Source organism: Paroedura picta, chromosome 5 (genome assembly GCF_049243985.1).
Source record: "Paroedura picta isolate Pp20150507F chromosome 5, Ppicta_v3.0, whole genome shotgun sequence".
Lineage (NCBI taxonomy): Eukaryota > Metazoa > Chordata > Lepidosauria > Squamata > Gekkonidae > Paroedura > Paroedura picta.
Genome location: NC_135373.1, coordinates 47,430,345 through 47,447,165, shown reverse-complemented (window position 1 = coordinate 47,447,165; position 16,821 = coordinate 47,430,345). Strand labels below are relative to the sequence as shown.

At 44.1% G+C, this 16,821-nt stretch overlaps 1 protein-coding gene across 2 annotated transcripts in view; it reads right to left on the bottom strand.

Moving 5' to 3' along the window:
- Window positions 1-16,821, bottom strand: part of UBXN11 (UBX domain protein 11) — a 36,004-nt gene that overhangs the window by 14,596 nt on the left and 4,587 nt on the right. For both annotated transcript variants that reach the window (XM_077337734.1, XM_077337735.1), the window contains exons 4-9: window positions 16,415-16,525; window positions 5,302-5,402; window positions 3,514-3,568; window positions 2,102-2,181; window positions 1,358-1,472; window positions 555-772 (exon numbers count right to left, since the gene is read on the bottom strand). In XM_077337734.1, the coding sequence (XP_077193849.1) occupies window positions 555-772; window positions 1,358-1,472; window positions 2,102-2,181; window positions 3,514-3,568; window positions 5,302-5,402; window positions 16,415-16,525 (680 nt within the window). The remainder of the gene's footprint in view (window positions 1-554; window positions 773-1,357; window positions 1,473-2,101; window positions 2,182-3,513; window positions 3,569-5,301; window positions 5,403-16,414; window positions 16,526-16,821) is intronic.

Genomic DNA, 16,821 nt, shown 5'->3' with positions numbered 1-16,821 from the left:
TTTTTTCCTGCTGAACGATGTGCTCCACTTGTCCCCTGCCCCTACATGCAACATACATACTTGCCTCCAAATCTAATGCTGACTTCTTCCTTTTCCCCTCCCACCCAAACTTTGGTTATTCCCCCCCCCCCACACACACACAACATCTCGCAATTTTAAACAGTTGCTTTGCCCTATTTACTTTCAAGTTGGGGCGGGGAGATGTGGGGAGGGATTTCATGCAACAAGTGCTATCCAACGTCTGCTGAAAGCTACCAGAACTAGTTTCGACAGAGCTCCGATCCTCCAGTGAAGACTGTACACCTGACCAAATAAGGGAAAATGTGGTTTCAATGTAGTTTGACTGCCTTATTTGTGTACACATCCTTGTCTTCTTATCTGGCTTCTTATGATAAACCAATAGGAATAGGCAATGAGAGTTCCCACAAGAGACATGGTCTCATCCCCGGACTTTTTGAAGACAGGAGCTCCCACAAAAGGCATACCAGCACAGCAATTACTGCAGGGATGCTGCCAGTCAGTGATTCCCCTTTGCTCCATGGCCTGGTCCATACCTGTGTGGAAGGTTCCTCATATGACCGGAAGGGACCATTGAACATGACAATCCCATTCTGATAGAAGGTGAGGGAGACTGGCTCTGGCTGCCTCAAGCGAGCACCTCCTGCCACATGTTCGATTTGGGACACACCCTCTCCAGCCAGCACGTTTAAATCTTTCAGGTTTTCAAAGATAGTATCAAAATTTATTGAAGATACTGAAACAACAGAATCGCCTATGGTAGAAGACAGGAGGAAAAAGAGGAAGGGAATGACCAGTCAGTTCTCATGCCCTGGAATTTAACTTCAGATTTCAGTGAGAAGAGTGGCTGTAAAACCAGGACCACTACACTGTCAGGAATTAGCAATAGGCTACATACATACAGCTATAAATTTGCACCTTAGGCCCCAATATGGGGGAAATAATGTAATTTTATACTGAAAACAGGGCTCCTTGCTCTCAGACCACATGAGAACGAACTCAACGCAGCAAACATATCCCCCTTTCCTATTTTATCCTAACAATTAACTGATGGGGGGGGGGTTAAACTAGCTGAGAATGACTGACCTGAGGACATGCAGTGGGGACCCAGACCTAGATTCCCAGACCCGAGCCCAGCTACTACACCAAAATGGCTTTCACAATCTGGTAGTTTGCATTATTATTCAATAAGCATGCACTGCATTTTATGGAGAGTTATGAGCAAAATACCGGGTCCCTGTCCCCGGGACATTACAGTCCAAGCTTCCACATTAGAGAAGCCAATACATGTTACCCTCAAGACACCATTGTTAATGGGCTGTTTTTTCTCCCAGCAAACCTGGCTTCCAGAGACCCCTTGATGAGTGACTCCGTTCTCCATCCAAAGATTCCATCTCTTCTGAAGATTCATTCTGTTCTCCCACCCAGATCAATCCATAGTCATTCAGAAACCGCTATGCGGAGAGAAATGGAACAGCTTAAGGGGAGGGCAAGGATCAGAGACAAGGGGTGAGAAGGGAAACCTCAGGATTCTGAGATGCAACTGACAAGAAGGTAATGTTGATACTGGCCTCAGGAGAGGGCTCTCTAAAAACTTCTTTGAGAGCACGAAATGCTCAGGAATTAAAGTGCAAGAAGCTGAACCTCCAGCATCCCATTCCCCACCCATTGTGCAATGCTGGATCTTCATTTCTCCTGTGCCCTAATGAGGTCAGGAGCCTCCCATCTATAGCTGTATGAGCAGTTCATTTTGTCCCGTCCCTGATGGGTCCCAGGAATAATTCCTGGTGCAATTTCTCGCCTGTATAGAGTCCAAGATGATTATGCCATTTTAGAAGAGGTATTCATCCAACTTTCTTTTTAAGCAGGGAACGTATCTTCCGAAATGGCACTTTGAATCACAAACCCACCAACCCCAAACCAGAAAATGTCTGAGAAAGATATCTGGCATGTTCCTATTAAGCAAGTTCTTGAACTGAGTCACGTAGCACACAGCAGTATCACGTCCAAGGTCTGAAACAGAAAGACCCTTCGCACGGATTACAGAGGAAGGTCGGTTCCCATCTCTGGCCTCTTCCGTTACCTCCATTTCCCAGACCTGATGCTGCAGCTGAAGGCAGATGACTTCCAGCTCCTCCATTTTGCTCAATCCTGAAGATTCCTCTAGGGAAAAAATAGCAAATGCAGAAAAGTTTAAAGGTTCCTCCATTTTTTGTATAACATCAAACAGCAGAAAGAACAGAAGCCATCCACATCCCTATTTATCAATGGAATTTAAATGTGCAGCTGCCAAATAGAAGAAGAGGAAGAAGAAGAAGAAGAGGAAGAGTTGATTCTTATATGCCACCACCTGTGAGGTGGGTGAGGCTGAGAGAGCCCTGATATCACTGAAGATGAAGAGTTGGTTCTTATATGCCACTGTTCTCTACCCGAAGGGGTCTCAAAGCGGCTTACAGTCACCTTCCCTTTCCTCTCCCCACAACAGACACCCTGTGAGGTGGGTGAGGCTGAGATAGCCCTGATATCAATGTCGTGGCGAACCCAAGGTCACCCAGTTGGCTGCACGTGAGGGAGTGCAGAATTGAATGTGGCGTGCCAGATTAGAAGTCCACACTCCTAAGCACTACAGCAAACTGGCTCCCTCCTGGGCCCTTTTGGATTGAAAAATGATGCGGGTGGGGGGTATGATGCGGGTATGAAGCCCTTCCCCTGCAGTGATCCTGATCTGACCCAAGGCCCCAGCATACCCAGGGACTGTTTAAAGATCAGTGAAAAAAGTATTGTGCTGTTTGAACCCCACATTATTTATTTCTTTATCGTACGGTGTGTGTAGTATAGCCAGGAGAGCCTAGGATTGTCTAGCAGCCAGGCAAGGGATGTTTGAAGGTGGTTTGCCATTGCCTGCCTCCATGTCATGACCATAGAGTTCCTTGGAAGCCTCACATCCAAATACTAGCCAGGGCTGACCCTGCTTAGCTTCCGAACAGTCAGAATGGAAAGAACAATAACTGAAGGTCAGTTGGGGCATGCTTCTTTCACAACTGGGCCAATTGCTCAGGTAAGCCTGACCAGTGGAGAGCCGGCGTGGGGTAGTGATTAAAGAGTGGCGGCCTCTGATCTGGAGAGCCGGGTCTGATTTCCCCACTCTTCCTCCCCATGCAGCCAGTTGGGTGCCCTTGGGCTAGTCACAGTTCTCTCACAGAGCAGTAATATCAGGGTTCTCTCAACCCCACCTGGTGTCTTTTGTGGGGAGAGGAAGGAAAAGGTGTTTGAAAGCCACTTTAAGACTCCTTTGGGTAGGGAAAAACAGAGTATAAAAACAGATCCTCTTATTATTATCTGGGCCCTCTCAACTCTTCATATAGGCCTGCTCCGCCACCTGCTTTGGCCCAGAGGAGGATTCCACTGAAGCATCCCCACCCCCATATCTCAAGCAAAACTTTGCCCCTGACCACTGTAGAAAAAAAGACTGCAGAGGGAAGCAGCCTGAGGTACCACTGCCTTTCTGGAGGATTTTCATTTGTTCTTCAAGCTCTTTGATCTTCTTGTCCTGCAGAGCCAGAAGAAAAAGAACACAATGGCCACATTAAACAGGACTGAGGGGGAGGGGGGAGAGAACCACTTATTAATCTAAGGGTCTACCTATTAGCATTGAAAAGCAGAGCCACCGCAAGTATCTTTTTTTTCCAAAATGGAGCATGCAGACAAGGAGAACGGAACTCTGCCCTTCTCCCACCTCCCTTTACTTTCCTTGAAGGCCCTTCTTTTCCTGCAGGATAGCTCATATTTTAGGCATCTGCTGTGGTTGCCAGATAAGAGCGTTCCAGCCAAGGCTGCTCGGCTCTGTCCTCCTTCGTTTTTATCCGTTGCTCCCAGAAATTGGCCTTGAGTCCCACTTGGGGAGAGAAATGTGGGATGAAAATAACTTTTTTAACAGGACAAAAGAAAACTATTAAAAGAATCAGCACCAAAATAGTAAAAGTATTTTTAAAGTATTTTAATATGTTAAAGACATAACCAATAGGTCTCTCTCACTTGGGCCCCATTAGGATTAAATTCCAGCACATCCGCTTCAGCTAATGTAGGTAAATTTTCCACTTAGCTCAGTGGAATATATCTAATTCTAGACACATCATTCACCACCCCAAATAACAAGGGCAAACAACATCAGCTTGGGCAAACACACAATCACCATTCATTCATTTGCATGGGGCTTTTGCAAATTCTGGTCCATTGTCTCCATGAACCAGTTGAGTGAAATGCTAAAGCTGAATATCAGCTTTGCATATGCTTTGTACATTAGACTCACGTGGAAACATCCATTCAAAAAGATAGAACCTGGGCATCACTGTTGGACAATCTGCTTGGCAGAGTCCAGTTCTAACTTTGTTCCTCTGTGGCAGGAAAGACTTTTGCAGCTTTGTAAAGGTGTATCGTGGCACTTGCCTGTCCTGTGCAACCCAGATCCCAAAATGGGTGTGGATCACAAGCATTCTCATTCACTTGATGGAATGTCATATTGTGCTCCACCTAAAACCAGAACACACTAACAGCTATCTCTTGGGCTGCTTGGCTTTTCAGTGCCAATAAAACAACAACAACAACAACAACAGTTTAAACTTAAATAGAATAACACCACTCTATGCCCACTGATTATTATGGATTTAGGAGCAGTTAGGTTTAGGGTTGTCCTGAAAAGTCTTCTTTCCCATCACCCTCAAGGAAGGCAACATCCACCTATGTAGGAAACTGCTTCATCCAAAATTACCTCTAGCTCATTGGTTAGCCTTTAAAATGCCATAAAACTACATCAAATTTGTGGAGTGTAATTCCTGCACTGGTCAGTAGCTGGATGGGAGACCACCAGGGAATTGCTACAGAGACAGGCAATGGCAAACCATCTGTTGGTCTCTTGCCTTGATATCCTCACAGGGTCACCATAATTTGGCTATGACTTGATGGTTAAAAAAAATTCCAGTGTCCTCCACCTCTATTAAATAATGGGGGAGGAGAACTTATCTGAATTCTGGGTGGTTTTCACCATAGGGCATCTGAGCAGTCCTGGCACTGCCTGAGTCTCCATTGTAGGCCTTCCCCTTGCAATGACTTGATGGTTCTTTAGCCCCATCCACAGGTTTTGCTAAAGACCCCAGAATCACTTAAGCCCACTCCAGCTTTGACGAGGGCTTCAGTCCATGGTCTGACCTACCCAGAAACACATTTGAATGAACACTGGGCACAAGGCTAATGCCATTCCTCAGTGCCTGCAAGGTCTCTCTTTACCTTGTGATGAATGGCATGAGCTTGGCTCCTGACTTTCTGTTCCAGCACAGCAATTTTCTGCATCATGGAGGTCATCAGCTCCATGTCTGAGGGAGCATCTTCTAAAGACACAAAACACTACATTGGGTAAATAAACTTAAGCCACCAGGAAATGAAAAATTCTAAACACTGCTGAGCAAAACCTTGCAGTAAGTGCTGATACTTGTAGATTTTCATTAGTAACAATTCTGTGTATGCTGAGTCTGATCACCCAGGGTACCTACTAAGAAAGGAGAGAATAAACTTGGGATGAGACTCTTCGTAAAAGGGGCAACAGAGAAGAACATGTTCCTTAGTTTCTATCTCCCTGATCCACAGGGACTTAGCCTGTCTACCTTGGGGACCTTTTTGTATCACCCCTCTAAAACTGTTCAGGGGGGGAGTACTTGGCATCAGCCAGGGGTAAAGCCTTCCTGTGACTAAAAACCTCCAATGGGGAGAGATATGCAGCTGAACAAACTATGTACCTAGAGTTTTCTGAAGCCAGGAAAGCTGGTGTCCTTTCTAAATCTGCCTGCCACTCAATGTCCATCACCCTCTGCTTTAAGATTTCCTTTGCCTGCTCATATCTCATTTTCAAAACAGAACCTGTCAATGATCCTTTTTTCAAGCTTCTGGTTTCATGGTGACACGGTGTGCACGTGTAGGGGGAAACAGAACTGGAATCCTCAGTCCATTCTTGGTCACTCACCTGTATTGACCTTGAGTCTGTCCTTGGCAGGAGCACCAGAACATCCATTTCTTAAACAACAATGGACAATAACAATAAAGGTGCTGGCATTCTAATATCTCTGTTATCCTGTAAGTTATACAGTGCCCTTGTATTTCAGAGGACATCAGTCTTTCACATGCAATGACATTTGGCCCAAAACACAAAAGATGTCAAGGATCCATGTTTGGACACTGAGATGTGTAGAAAGAGCTACCAGGAGGCCCCAATATGGTTCAAGACCACAGCACTCAGGTGTTAGATAAACCACGTCTGTTAGGGAAAATCTATAACCATTTGTTAAAAATAGATACTGAAACACAGAACAAGTTAAGGCCTGAATGGTGAACTGGATGCAGAACTTTGCTGGAAATATTTCTTTTGGTGTTTGGGAGCAACTTTGGACAAAAATATAAAATTTATAAAATGTCAATCCTTGAGGGAGAATTGGTATAAAATGTTTTATAGGTGGTACTGGACACCCAAAGGTATAAGCAGAAAATTGAGTAAGTTTGATGGGCTTAATTGGAGATGCTGTGATACCATTGGCTCTTTTATCACATGTGGTGGTCTTGCAAAACAAAATAGTGTTTGGGATTAAAATGCATGAGAAGTTGCAGATAATATAACATTTAGGTTTCTGTTAGATTCAAAATATATGTTATTAGGTATTCTTGTTAATTTGTCTGTGTTTGCCAAAGAATTTCTCTTTGACATGATAACTACCACCAGACTCAGTCACCTCAAGACGGAAGCAGGAGTTGCTACAACAGGACTTGCTAAAATACATGACAATGGCGAAACTTACTAAGTTGATGAACAGAAGACCATCAGAAGAATTTCATGAACGTTGGGACTTCTTTTTAGAATTGATTAATAATGTATTAACGCAGCTGACTGATATTATTCTTTATTCTTTCTGTTTCTTTTCTCTTTCTTGCTCTTTTTATGATTTAATAAAATAATAAAATTACTGAGAAAAGACCCCAGCACTCAAGAGGACAAAGAGCTAACTCTCCTACTGTGTCATTTCTCCAAAGAGAAGCAGCCTCCCTCAAGTGGCCTTAGTTCATGGATGTGAAGATGTGGTTGAACCCTGGATGAATTAAAAAAAAAAAAAGCTAGAAGGTCAGCTGAAATACATTCCAGAGTTCCTGCACATCTCCTGGATCCTCTGTCTGACCAACAGAATCACAACAAAATATGCAAAAAAGGCCAGAGTAATGAATGCTTAGTAAAAGATGTTACATGCCTTCACTCAGTTTCCTTAAGATCCATTACTCAACAAAGTTCAGCTTGTCGGTGCAGAATGTACATGGTCTGGGCGCACAGTTCCCGTTCTTTCAGAGCCCCTAACCACACGATAAGCTTGACTTCCTCCTATCTCTGCAACTGAAATGACAGGTGACCAACAGCTAATTTTGCCCCTTCCCATGTGCTCCAGGAGCCTGATTTTTGTTTTTAATTTCAAAAAGCCCCAGATTAATCTACTCTCATTCAGAAACGTTTTTTTCCTATGACAAAATACTGTTCTTTGCTGGCCTTTGGTAAAGTTTTTTTGATTTTGAGTTAGTAAATACCTGGAGATTTGAAAGCTAGGGCTGGGTTTGATGAGGGTTTGACGAGTGATTTCTCTCCAAGGGAACTGATCACTGTTGTCCGGAGACCACTCATAATTCTGGGAGACCCTGAGCCCAACTGGAAGTTGGCAACCTCAGCCCTTGGGCACCACAGGGACTGTACCAGTCCATCGTATATCTCCTCAGTATGAGCTCCATCCTTCCCAATGCAGTGCTTCTTCGCTATCACTCGCCATCTCTGCTGGTTGTAAAATCAGGAGCTCCTCTTCCCTCTATTCTCAAGACTGGCAGCAAGGCAGAATGGAAGGAGCTACCAGACAGGGAAGTGAAGGGCAGAAACAACAAAGAGAAGGTGTTGCGGAGACTGCTCCAGAGCCAGTAGAATAAAAGCCAGCCACCAGGCTGAGGGGGATAGCTCAATGAAAGAATCATAGAATCATAGAGTTGGAAGGGGCCATACAGGCCATCTAGTCCAACCCCCTGCTCAACGCAGGATTAGCCCTAAGCATCCTAAAGCATCCAAGAAAAGTGTGTATCCAACCTTTGCTTGAAGACTTCCAGTGAGGGTGAGCTCACCACCTCCTTAGGCAGCCTATTCCACTGCTGAACTACTCTGACTGTGAAAAATTTTTTCCTGATATTTAGCCTATATCGTTGTACTTGAAGTTTAAACCCATTACTGCGTGTCCTCTCCTCTGCAGCCAGCAGAAACAGCATCCTGCCCTCCTCCAAGTGACAACCTTTCAAATACTTAAAGAGGGCTATCATGTCCCCTCTCAACCTCCTTTTCTCCAGGCTGAACATTCCCAAGTCCCTCAACCTATCTTCATAGGGCTTGGTCCCTTGGCCCCAGATCATCTTCGTCGCTCTCCTCTGTACCCTTTCAATTTTATCAACGTCCTTCTTGAAGTGAGGCCTCCAGAACTGCACACAGTACTCCAGGTGTGGTCTGACCAGTGCCATATACAATGGGACTATGACATCTTGTGATTTTGATGTGATTCCTCTGTTGAAACAGCCCAAAATGGCATTTGCCTTTTTTACCGCTGCATCACACTGCCTGCTCATGTTTAATTTACAATCCACAAGTACCCTAAGGTCTCGTTCACACACAGTGCTACCTAGAAGCGTATCCCCCATCCAGTAGGCATGCTTTTCATTTTTCTGACCCAGATGCAGAACTTTACACTTATCTTTATTAAATTGCATCTTGTTCTCATTTGCCCATTTTTCCATTGTGTTCAGATCTCGTTGAACTCTGTCTCTATCTTCCGGAGTATTTGCCAGTCCTCCCAATTTGGTGTCATCTGCAAACTTGATAAGTAGTCCCTCCACCCCCTCATCTCAACCCAGAGTCAACCTAGTGCGCTGCAGCAGTGAAAAAAGGCATAAGAACAGAAAAAGGGATAGATGCATGTCTTTCATGGCTTTTTTACTACTCATTTGCAGCTTCAGGTCCTTTCCTCCCATCCATGATTTTAAAATATCTCTCAAAAGTTGATGTTAGAGTGAAAAGCCGGTCCTGTGGCAGCTGCATTGATTACCAGTCTGCTTACGGATCAAGTTCAAGTTTCTGGATTTGACCTTCAAGGCTATATGCAGCCTGGGTCCTACTTACCTGAGGGACAGCTAATCTGCCTATGCCCCCCGCAGAGCCCTTTCCACATAGAAGTTTTCTTGTCTATAAGTCTGGAATTCTGATAGTGAGGGGCAGTATAGAAATGTAAATTTAAAAAATGTAAAGAATAAATAAATACACGAACAAACAAACAACCACATAAACAAACAAACAGAAGGTCCCAGATTCAATATTCAGCCTCTCCAGCGACGGGATCAGTCAGCCGCATGATTCGAAGTATGCCCACCTAAGACCTCAGAGAACCACTGCCACTCAGAGTAGATCACACTGACCTTGATAGACAACCAATCTGACTTAGGAGAAGGCAGCTTCATGTGTTCAATCTTGCAAGAACCAATGCATTTAAAAAGCATGAAACATGTGGAGGAAGAAAGAAGCCAGAACCATCTGATATGCTTGGCAAAAATTAGCCTGTTCACCTACTGGTCATGAGTTAGGTAACTCCTTTTCCTCAGGTGGTGAGACAGCTGCCATCCCTATAGGCCTTCCATGAGCAGGAGGTCTTTGGCTAGCAGTGGCTATCCATCCCTGAAATGTTTTAGAAGAAGAGCTGGTCCCTCGCTTTTCACTACACAAAGGAATCTCAAAGCGGCTCACAATTGCCTTCCCTTCCTCTCCTCACAACAGACACCCTGTGAGGTAGGTGGAGCTGAGACAACTTTAACAGAACTGCTCTGCAAAAACAGCTCTAAGAGAACTATGACTAGCCCAAGATCACCCAGCTGGCTAAATGTTTTATAGGCGGTACAAGTTGACCCTGTATAGAAAATTTCAAAAACATCATACAAACTGAGACCATTTACATTAAGATGCCCACATTTTCATACAGTTCCTCAATGCACACAATGAATTCTAAACTTAGGATGGAGACGGTAAGGGAATCAAAAGTGAATACAGAGTGGTTTCACTTGACATGAGAGTCATGCCATTTCTTATACCTCACTGTTTTCTCTGGATGAACACAAGTAGGCATGGAAGACGTGTTTCCAGGTGAGAAGCCTGTGAAATCCTTTTCAGAAGCAAAAGTTCACAGTTTGGCAGAGAATGCCCTCAATGTAGTAGGGGAAAGCTGATTTGCTTATAACAATGGTTGGATTAGTGAGGAGAGTTTTGGTTATGTGAGGGTGGGAAATGGGTCAATGAATGTTAGTCAGAGGCCACAAAAGGAAGGGTAATGACAGTAACACAGTCTGAAGCCTCCACACTAAACTTGAACAGAAACTTGCTTGAGACCCAGAGATCTACTTTACGCTTGTCCAAAAGCTTGAGCCTCCCACCTCCATGGAATATTCAGCTTTTTCCTCTTTGATCCCCTTCCATAGCAGGTCAAAAACAGTTTGGCAATTCCCCTCAGCTTCAAATACAGCTTGTCATGAGCTGTGGGTGGCTGGTCTTTAAAGAGGTTCTTGAGCTCCATGTTTCTTTGGCTCCTACTCAGTGCTCACACATTTTTGAACATACCTTCATCATCGGGAAGAAACATACTGGTGCATCCTGTTCTAATCATCAAAGCTAGAGGTCTCAGGAATCCAGATTTGATGCCAGATGGCTTTCTATATGAGAACTCACAAAAGATACACAAGCCTCTTAATGAGGACATGGAGCACAACATGGGGTGGGATGGTCATGGGGTGGAAGCAGCCTTGGTTGCTCTTACAGGTAATCTCTGTCGACAGCTGGACCAAGGTGGGCTGGCACTGCTTGTGTTACTCAGTCTCACGGCAGCGTCTGACATAGTAGATGACTAGCTTTTAGCTTGCTGTCTTGTTGACATGGGGATACGGGAATCAGCCCTACAATGGTCAAGCTCCTTTCGTGAAGGTCAAGGACAGAGGGTTGCTATCTGAGAAGAACAGTCATGCCACTGCCAAACCCAATGCAGGATATTACAGGGTGTGATTCTCCCCCCAATATTATTTAACATCTTTATGTGTCCTCTTGCACAGCTGGCCTAGAGACATGGACTTGGGTGTCACCCAGCTCTATCTGTTAGTGAACGTCCAGCCAAACACACCACCTGAGTCTATGGTAGGGAGCTTGGGAGCCATGATGGAATGGTTTCAGCAGAATTGCCTGAAGCTGACCACCACAAAGATGGAGGTCCTGTGGCTGAGGAGGAAGGGCCCAGAAGAGGAAGTGGGACTGCCCACTGTCAACCATCTGGGAGTAATCTTTGAGGCCTCCCTTATAATGGAGGTGCAGATTAGCGTGGCAGGTGTTTTTTCACCTATGCCAAGTGAAGCTATTAGCGCCTTATCTGGTCCCAGAACACCTGGACACATTGATCCATGTGGTGTTCATCTCCAGACTGGACTACCATAACTAGCTCTATGAGAGTCTTCGCATGACTCTGATCCAGAAATTACAGTTGGTGCAGCACATGGATGAATCTCTGGTCAGACTAGCCTGGAGGAATTTCACTTTCTGACCCCAAAGTGGTGACTGACATTTCCCTGGACATGCAAGAAAGGACAACCAAACTGAGAGCCAGTTTGGTGTAGTGGTTAGGAGTGTGGACTTCTAATCTGGCATGCCAAGTTCGATTCTGCGCTCCCCCACATGCAACCAGCTGGGTGACCTTGGGCTCGCCACGGCACTGATAAAACTGTTCTGACCAAGCAGTAATATCAGGGCTCTCTCAGTCTCACCCACCCCACAGGGTGTCTGTTGTGGGGAGAGGAATGGGAAGCGACTGTAAGCCGCTTTGAGCCTCCTTCGGGTAGGGAAAAGAGGCATATAAGAACCTCCTCTTCCTCCTCCTCCTCCTCCTTCTTCTTCGAGCCAGGCACTGACACAACCCTTCCAGCCCACCCACTCTCAATCTGCCTAAGTTCACAGAATCAGGAGTTCAGTCAGATGGCTATCTAACCCCTTCTTAAAAACTTTCAAAGGAGAACCACCACCTCCTGAGGAAGTCTATTTCACTGAGGAACTGTTCTGTCAGCAACTTCTTCTGGATGTTTAGGCAAAAATTCTTTTGAATTAATTTCAACCCATTGGTTCTGGGGCAACAGAAAACAACTCTGCTGTATCCTCTATATCAGTGGTTCTCAACCTTCCTAATACCACGACCCTTTAATACAGTTCCTCATGTTGCAGTGACCCCCAGCCATAAAATTATGCAAGTGTTCTTTCACAGAAATTAAACTGAAACTGACCAATGGTGTGAAGATCTATGATGGTACATAAATTGTTTTTTTTTCAGGGTTTCTCAGTTCAGTTCTGCCTCTTGTCCCACCATGCCGATCTCACGCTGTTCCACTGCTCCAGACAGATGTACGCTCTATCTCGATCTACCCCACAAGGCTGTTGTGCGGATGGCGCCCCCCCAGGCCAAGCTGCTTGCCCTGCCCCAGCCCCTGTTCGACCCCCAAAGGGGTCCTGACCCCAGGTTGAGAGCCACTGCTCTATATGACATCCTTTCAAGTAGGTGAAGATGGTTATCATATCACCTCTCAGTCAACTTCTCTCCAGACTAAACAGACCAAGCTCCCCCAACCTTTCCTCATATGTCTTAGTCTCCAAGACCCTCACCATCTTCGCTGTCCTCCTCTGGACATGCTCCAGTTTGTCTACATCCTTCTTCAATTGTGGTGCCCAAAACTGAACACGGTACTCCAAGTGAGGTCTAACCAGAGCAAAGTAAAGCAGAACCATCATCTCGTGCAATCTGGACACTATAATTCTTTTGATACAGCCTCAAATCCCATTTGCCTTTTTAGTCACCAAGTCACACTGCTGACTCATGTTCAATGTATGGTCTACTAAGACCCCTAGATCCTTTTCACACATACTACTGCCAAGACAAAACTCCCTCATCCTATAACAATGCATTTGATTTTTCCTGCCTAAATGCAGAACTTTACATTTATTTATCACTATTGAAATTCATTTTATTCATTTTGCTCAGTTTTCCAGCCTGACAAAATCATCCTGTATCTTGATTCTGTTTTCTGCTGTGTTTGCTACCCCTCCCAGTTTAGTATCAATGCAAATTTAATAAGCACCCACCCACCCCTATTTCTTCATCCAAATAATTTATAAATATGTTGAACAACTTGGGGCCCAGGACAGATCCCTGAGGCACTCCACTTGTCACTGCTCTTCAAGAGGAAACCATTAACAAGCACCTTTGAGTGCGATTTGTCAACCAGTTATTGATCCACCTAACAGTAATAGGAACCGTATTGTATTTTACCAACTTGTTAACAATGTCATGTGGAACCTTATCAAAAGCCTTACTGAAATCGAGTTAAACTATGACCACAGCATTCCCCTGATCCAGCAAGATAGTAATGTAAAAAAAAAAAAGATTTGACTGACATGACTTGTTCTTGAGAAACCCATGCTGACTCTTAGTAATCATAACCATCTACTCTAGCTGCTCAAGGACTGTTTGATGATTATTTCTAGAATTCTGCCAGCTATATATGTCAAGCTGATGGGTTAGTAGTTACCCAGATCCTCTGTTTTCCTCTTATTGAAGATGATATTGAAGACAATATTTGCCCTCCTCCAATCTTCTGGCACTTCACCTGTTCTCCAAGAATAGTCAAAAATAATGGACAGAGGTTCAGAAATTACACGTGCAAGTACTTTTAGTACTTATGGATGCAATTCATCTGGCCTGGAGGACTTAGTTTCATTTAAAGAAATTAGGTGTTTATGGACTACCCCTACAGAGATCCTGGGCTGCTACTCCTATTCCTTATCATGTGATATGATGTTGCCAAAGGGCCTGTTAAATGGTGCTTTCCCACCAAGTATATGGTTGAGGCCAAAACAGCAAGCAGAACATCAATTCAGGCCCCCCTTCCCTCTTCTCACTTCCCCCACCAAGGGAAATATTAGATCTTAAAACAGAACAATCCTATTAATTTATTTATGGGAGCGCTTCTCTTATCAGTAGAATTTATTAGTTATTAAATGGTTTTAAACTGTGCGTTTATGTTTTAGCTGTGTATAAACTCTGATGTATCCCCAAGTCTGCTGTGCTGTGTGGTTGGCTTAAAAATCAAATAAATAAATATCTACTATATTAACTGGGAAAGGTGAAAAGTAACTGGATAATGACCATATTTTTGTCCATTCTAGGTCTAGATTCCAGTTGACTTGAATCCCTATTGGGAGAAAGGTGGGAATAAAAGCATTTAAAATATAATAAACCTTAGATCCAATACTTGGCATTACCAGAGGGATGGCCATACAAATCTATTGCAGCAAAGTAGAACAGATATCCAGCAGCACCTTAAAGATGAATAAAATCTATGCCAGCATAAGTTCTGGTGAGTCAGAGCTCACTTTACAAAGGGCAGTTACTACATAAAGGAATAAAAAGACATGCATCATGTTTAAAAATGTGTTGTTTAGAGACCAGAGGGGGAGTACTTTCATTTCCCACCAGGATTCCTCCAGAGATTTGGTAGTATTTCACACCCATCTTAAATTAAGACTTTGATTTCCTCAGTCATTATAGGTGAGGGTTTCTCAACCATGGTATTGTAGTACCGTATGGTACCTTGAAGGTCCCTCAATGGTACCACAGCATGGAGGTTTTCAAAATGGCAGCTGGGGAGAGCCCTCCCACTCAGTGCCTGCCATTTCTGGCTCTGAATGAAAAAGGGAGGGAAAACTACTCTTATTTGAGCAATGATGAGCCAGGAGGGGGTGGGGAAGGGAGGGGCCCTGGCCAGCCTAGACTCCTTACACTTCCAGGGCTGGGGCAGGGCAGGGCAGGGCAGCCAGCTGACATCACTTCATGGTACCTCGAAGCCTCAAAAATATTTCAGTTGAAAAATATTTCAATACTTCCACAGTCAACAGGTTGAAAAAAGCTGGCATAGTTATTAATATCTCATGACTCACTCTTTACAAATGTTAATACATGTTTCACTATGTAATGTACTGCCCCCTCTATGATGAACCAAGAGGCAAGTTTATTAAAATACTCCCTACCACCTCAGGCCTCTCAAAAACTGAATATATGATTTTTCTACTATTGATGCCTACACTACCAATAGAGATGCACTGTTTGTTCTCGCAGCTAGGAAATTAGGTCCAAATTGTGCAATCAGGATTAAATCCGAATCAATATGGTTCCTTTTTATCTGTGTAATCTTTTATTACCATGTAGGAACTCCTCATGATCTTATCAGTTTTATGTCTTAATTTTAACTTATTTTGTATATTGTTAATTTGTTTGAAATGGCCTATGGCTGACTAATAAACTGAATCTGAAAACACAATGAATTCTCCTTGATTAGACTTATTGATTATCTTACTCTGCACAAGTTCTGCATTCAGGAGTGGTCTTTGCTAACTCTGTATGGATTGATTTTTCTTTAATTGGCTTATTGTGTCCAAATGGACTCTCTCTGAGAACATGTCCTTATTCCTTCTTTTTGTTTTTTGTAACTATGATGATATCTCCTTCACATCAAAATCACAAGATGTCATAGTCCCATTGTATACGGCACTGCTCAGACCACACCTGGAGTACTGTGTGCAGTTCTGGAGGCCTCACTTCAAGAAGGATGTAGATAAAATTGAAAGGGTACAGAGGAGAGTGACAAGGATGATATGGGGCCAAGGGACCAAGCCCTATGAAGATAGGTTGAGGGGCTTGGGAATGATCAGCCTGGAGAAACGGAGGTTGAGAGGGGACATGATAGCCCTCTTTAAGTATTTGAAAGGTTGTTACTTGGAGGAGGGCAGGATGCTGTTTCCGTTGGCTGCAGAGGAAAGGACGCGCAGTAATGGGTTTAAAGTACAAGTACAACGATATAGGCTAGATATCAGGGGGGAAAATTTCACAGTCAGAGTAGTTCAGCAGTGGAATAGGCTGTCTAAGGAGGTGGTGAGCTCCCCCTCACTGGCATTCTTCAAGCAAAGGCTGGATACACACTTTTCTTGGATGCTTTAGGATGCTTTGGGCTGATCCTGCGTTGAGCAGGCGGTTGGACTAGATGGCCTGTATGACCCCTTCCAATTCTATGATTCTATATAAACTCCATGCAGCTGCTGAAGTGAGCTCAGACTCACAAAGCTTTTATATGAAACTAAATCAAATGTCCAGGGGCACCTTAAAAGACTATCAAACCTACAAAGCATTAGCCAGAATCCTGTTCACTGCCCTTCCTCTCATACCCTGGATAGCTGGTCTTGCTGGAGTTCCACGTGAGCAGGAAGGGCCACTGACTTGCACTGGAATTTGGGCACCTGGTCCAAGGATTTCATCCATCAGAACTTCTTCATCCCCTGAAAACCAAACCAACTTGTAAGAAGAACATAGTATCTGTGTGTGTCACTGAGATATGTGAGAATAAGGTGTAAGACTCTGAGGCACTTCCTTAAGCGTCTCTTCTGAATCTACAGGAAGCAGTTAATGAGGTACTGCTTTAGTTCTGGGCCAAGTTCAGCAGTCCTAGAGCCAATTCAGATCCACTGCATTTACCAATAAGAGCTCACTAGAAGCAGAAGGACCCCCCCCAGACCTTTCTCCATTTTAATTAACAGAGTTCAAACATGTGGGTTACTAAGGTTTGGTTTTTTTC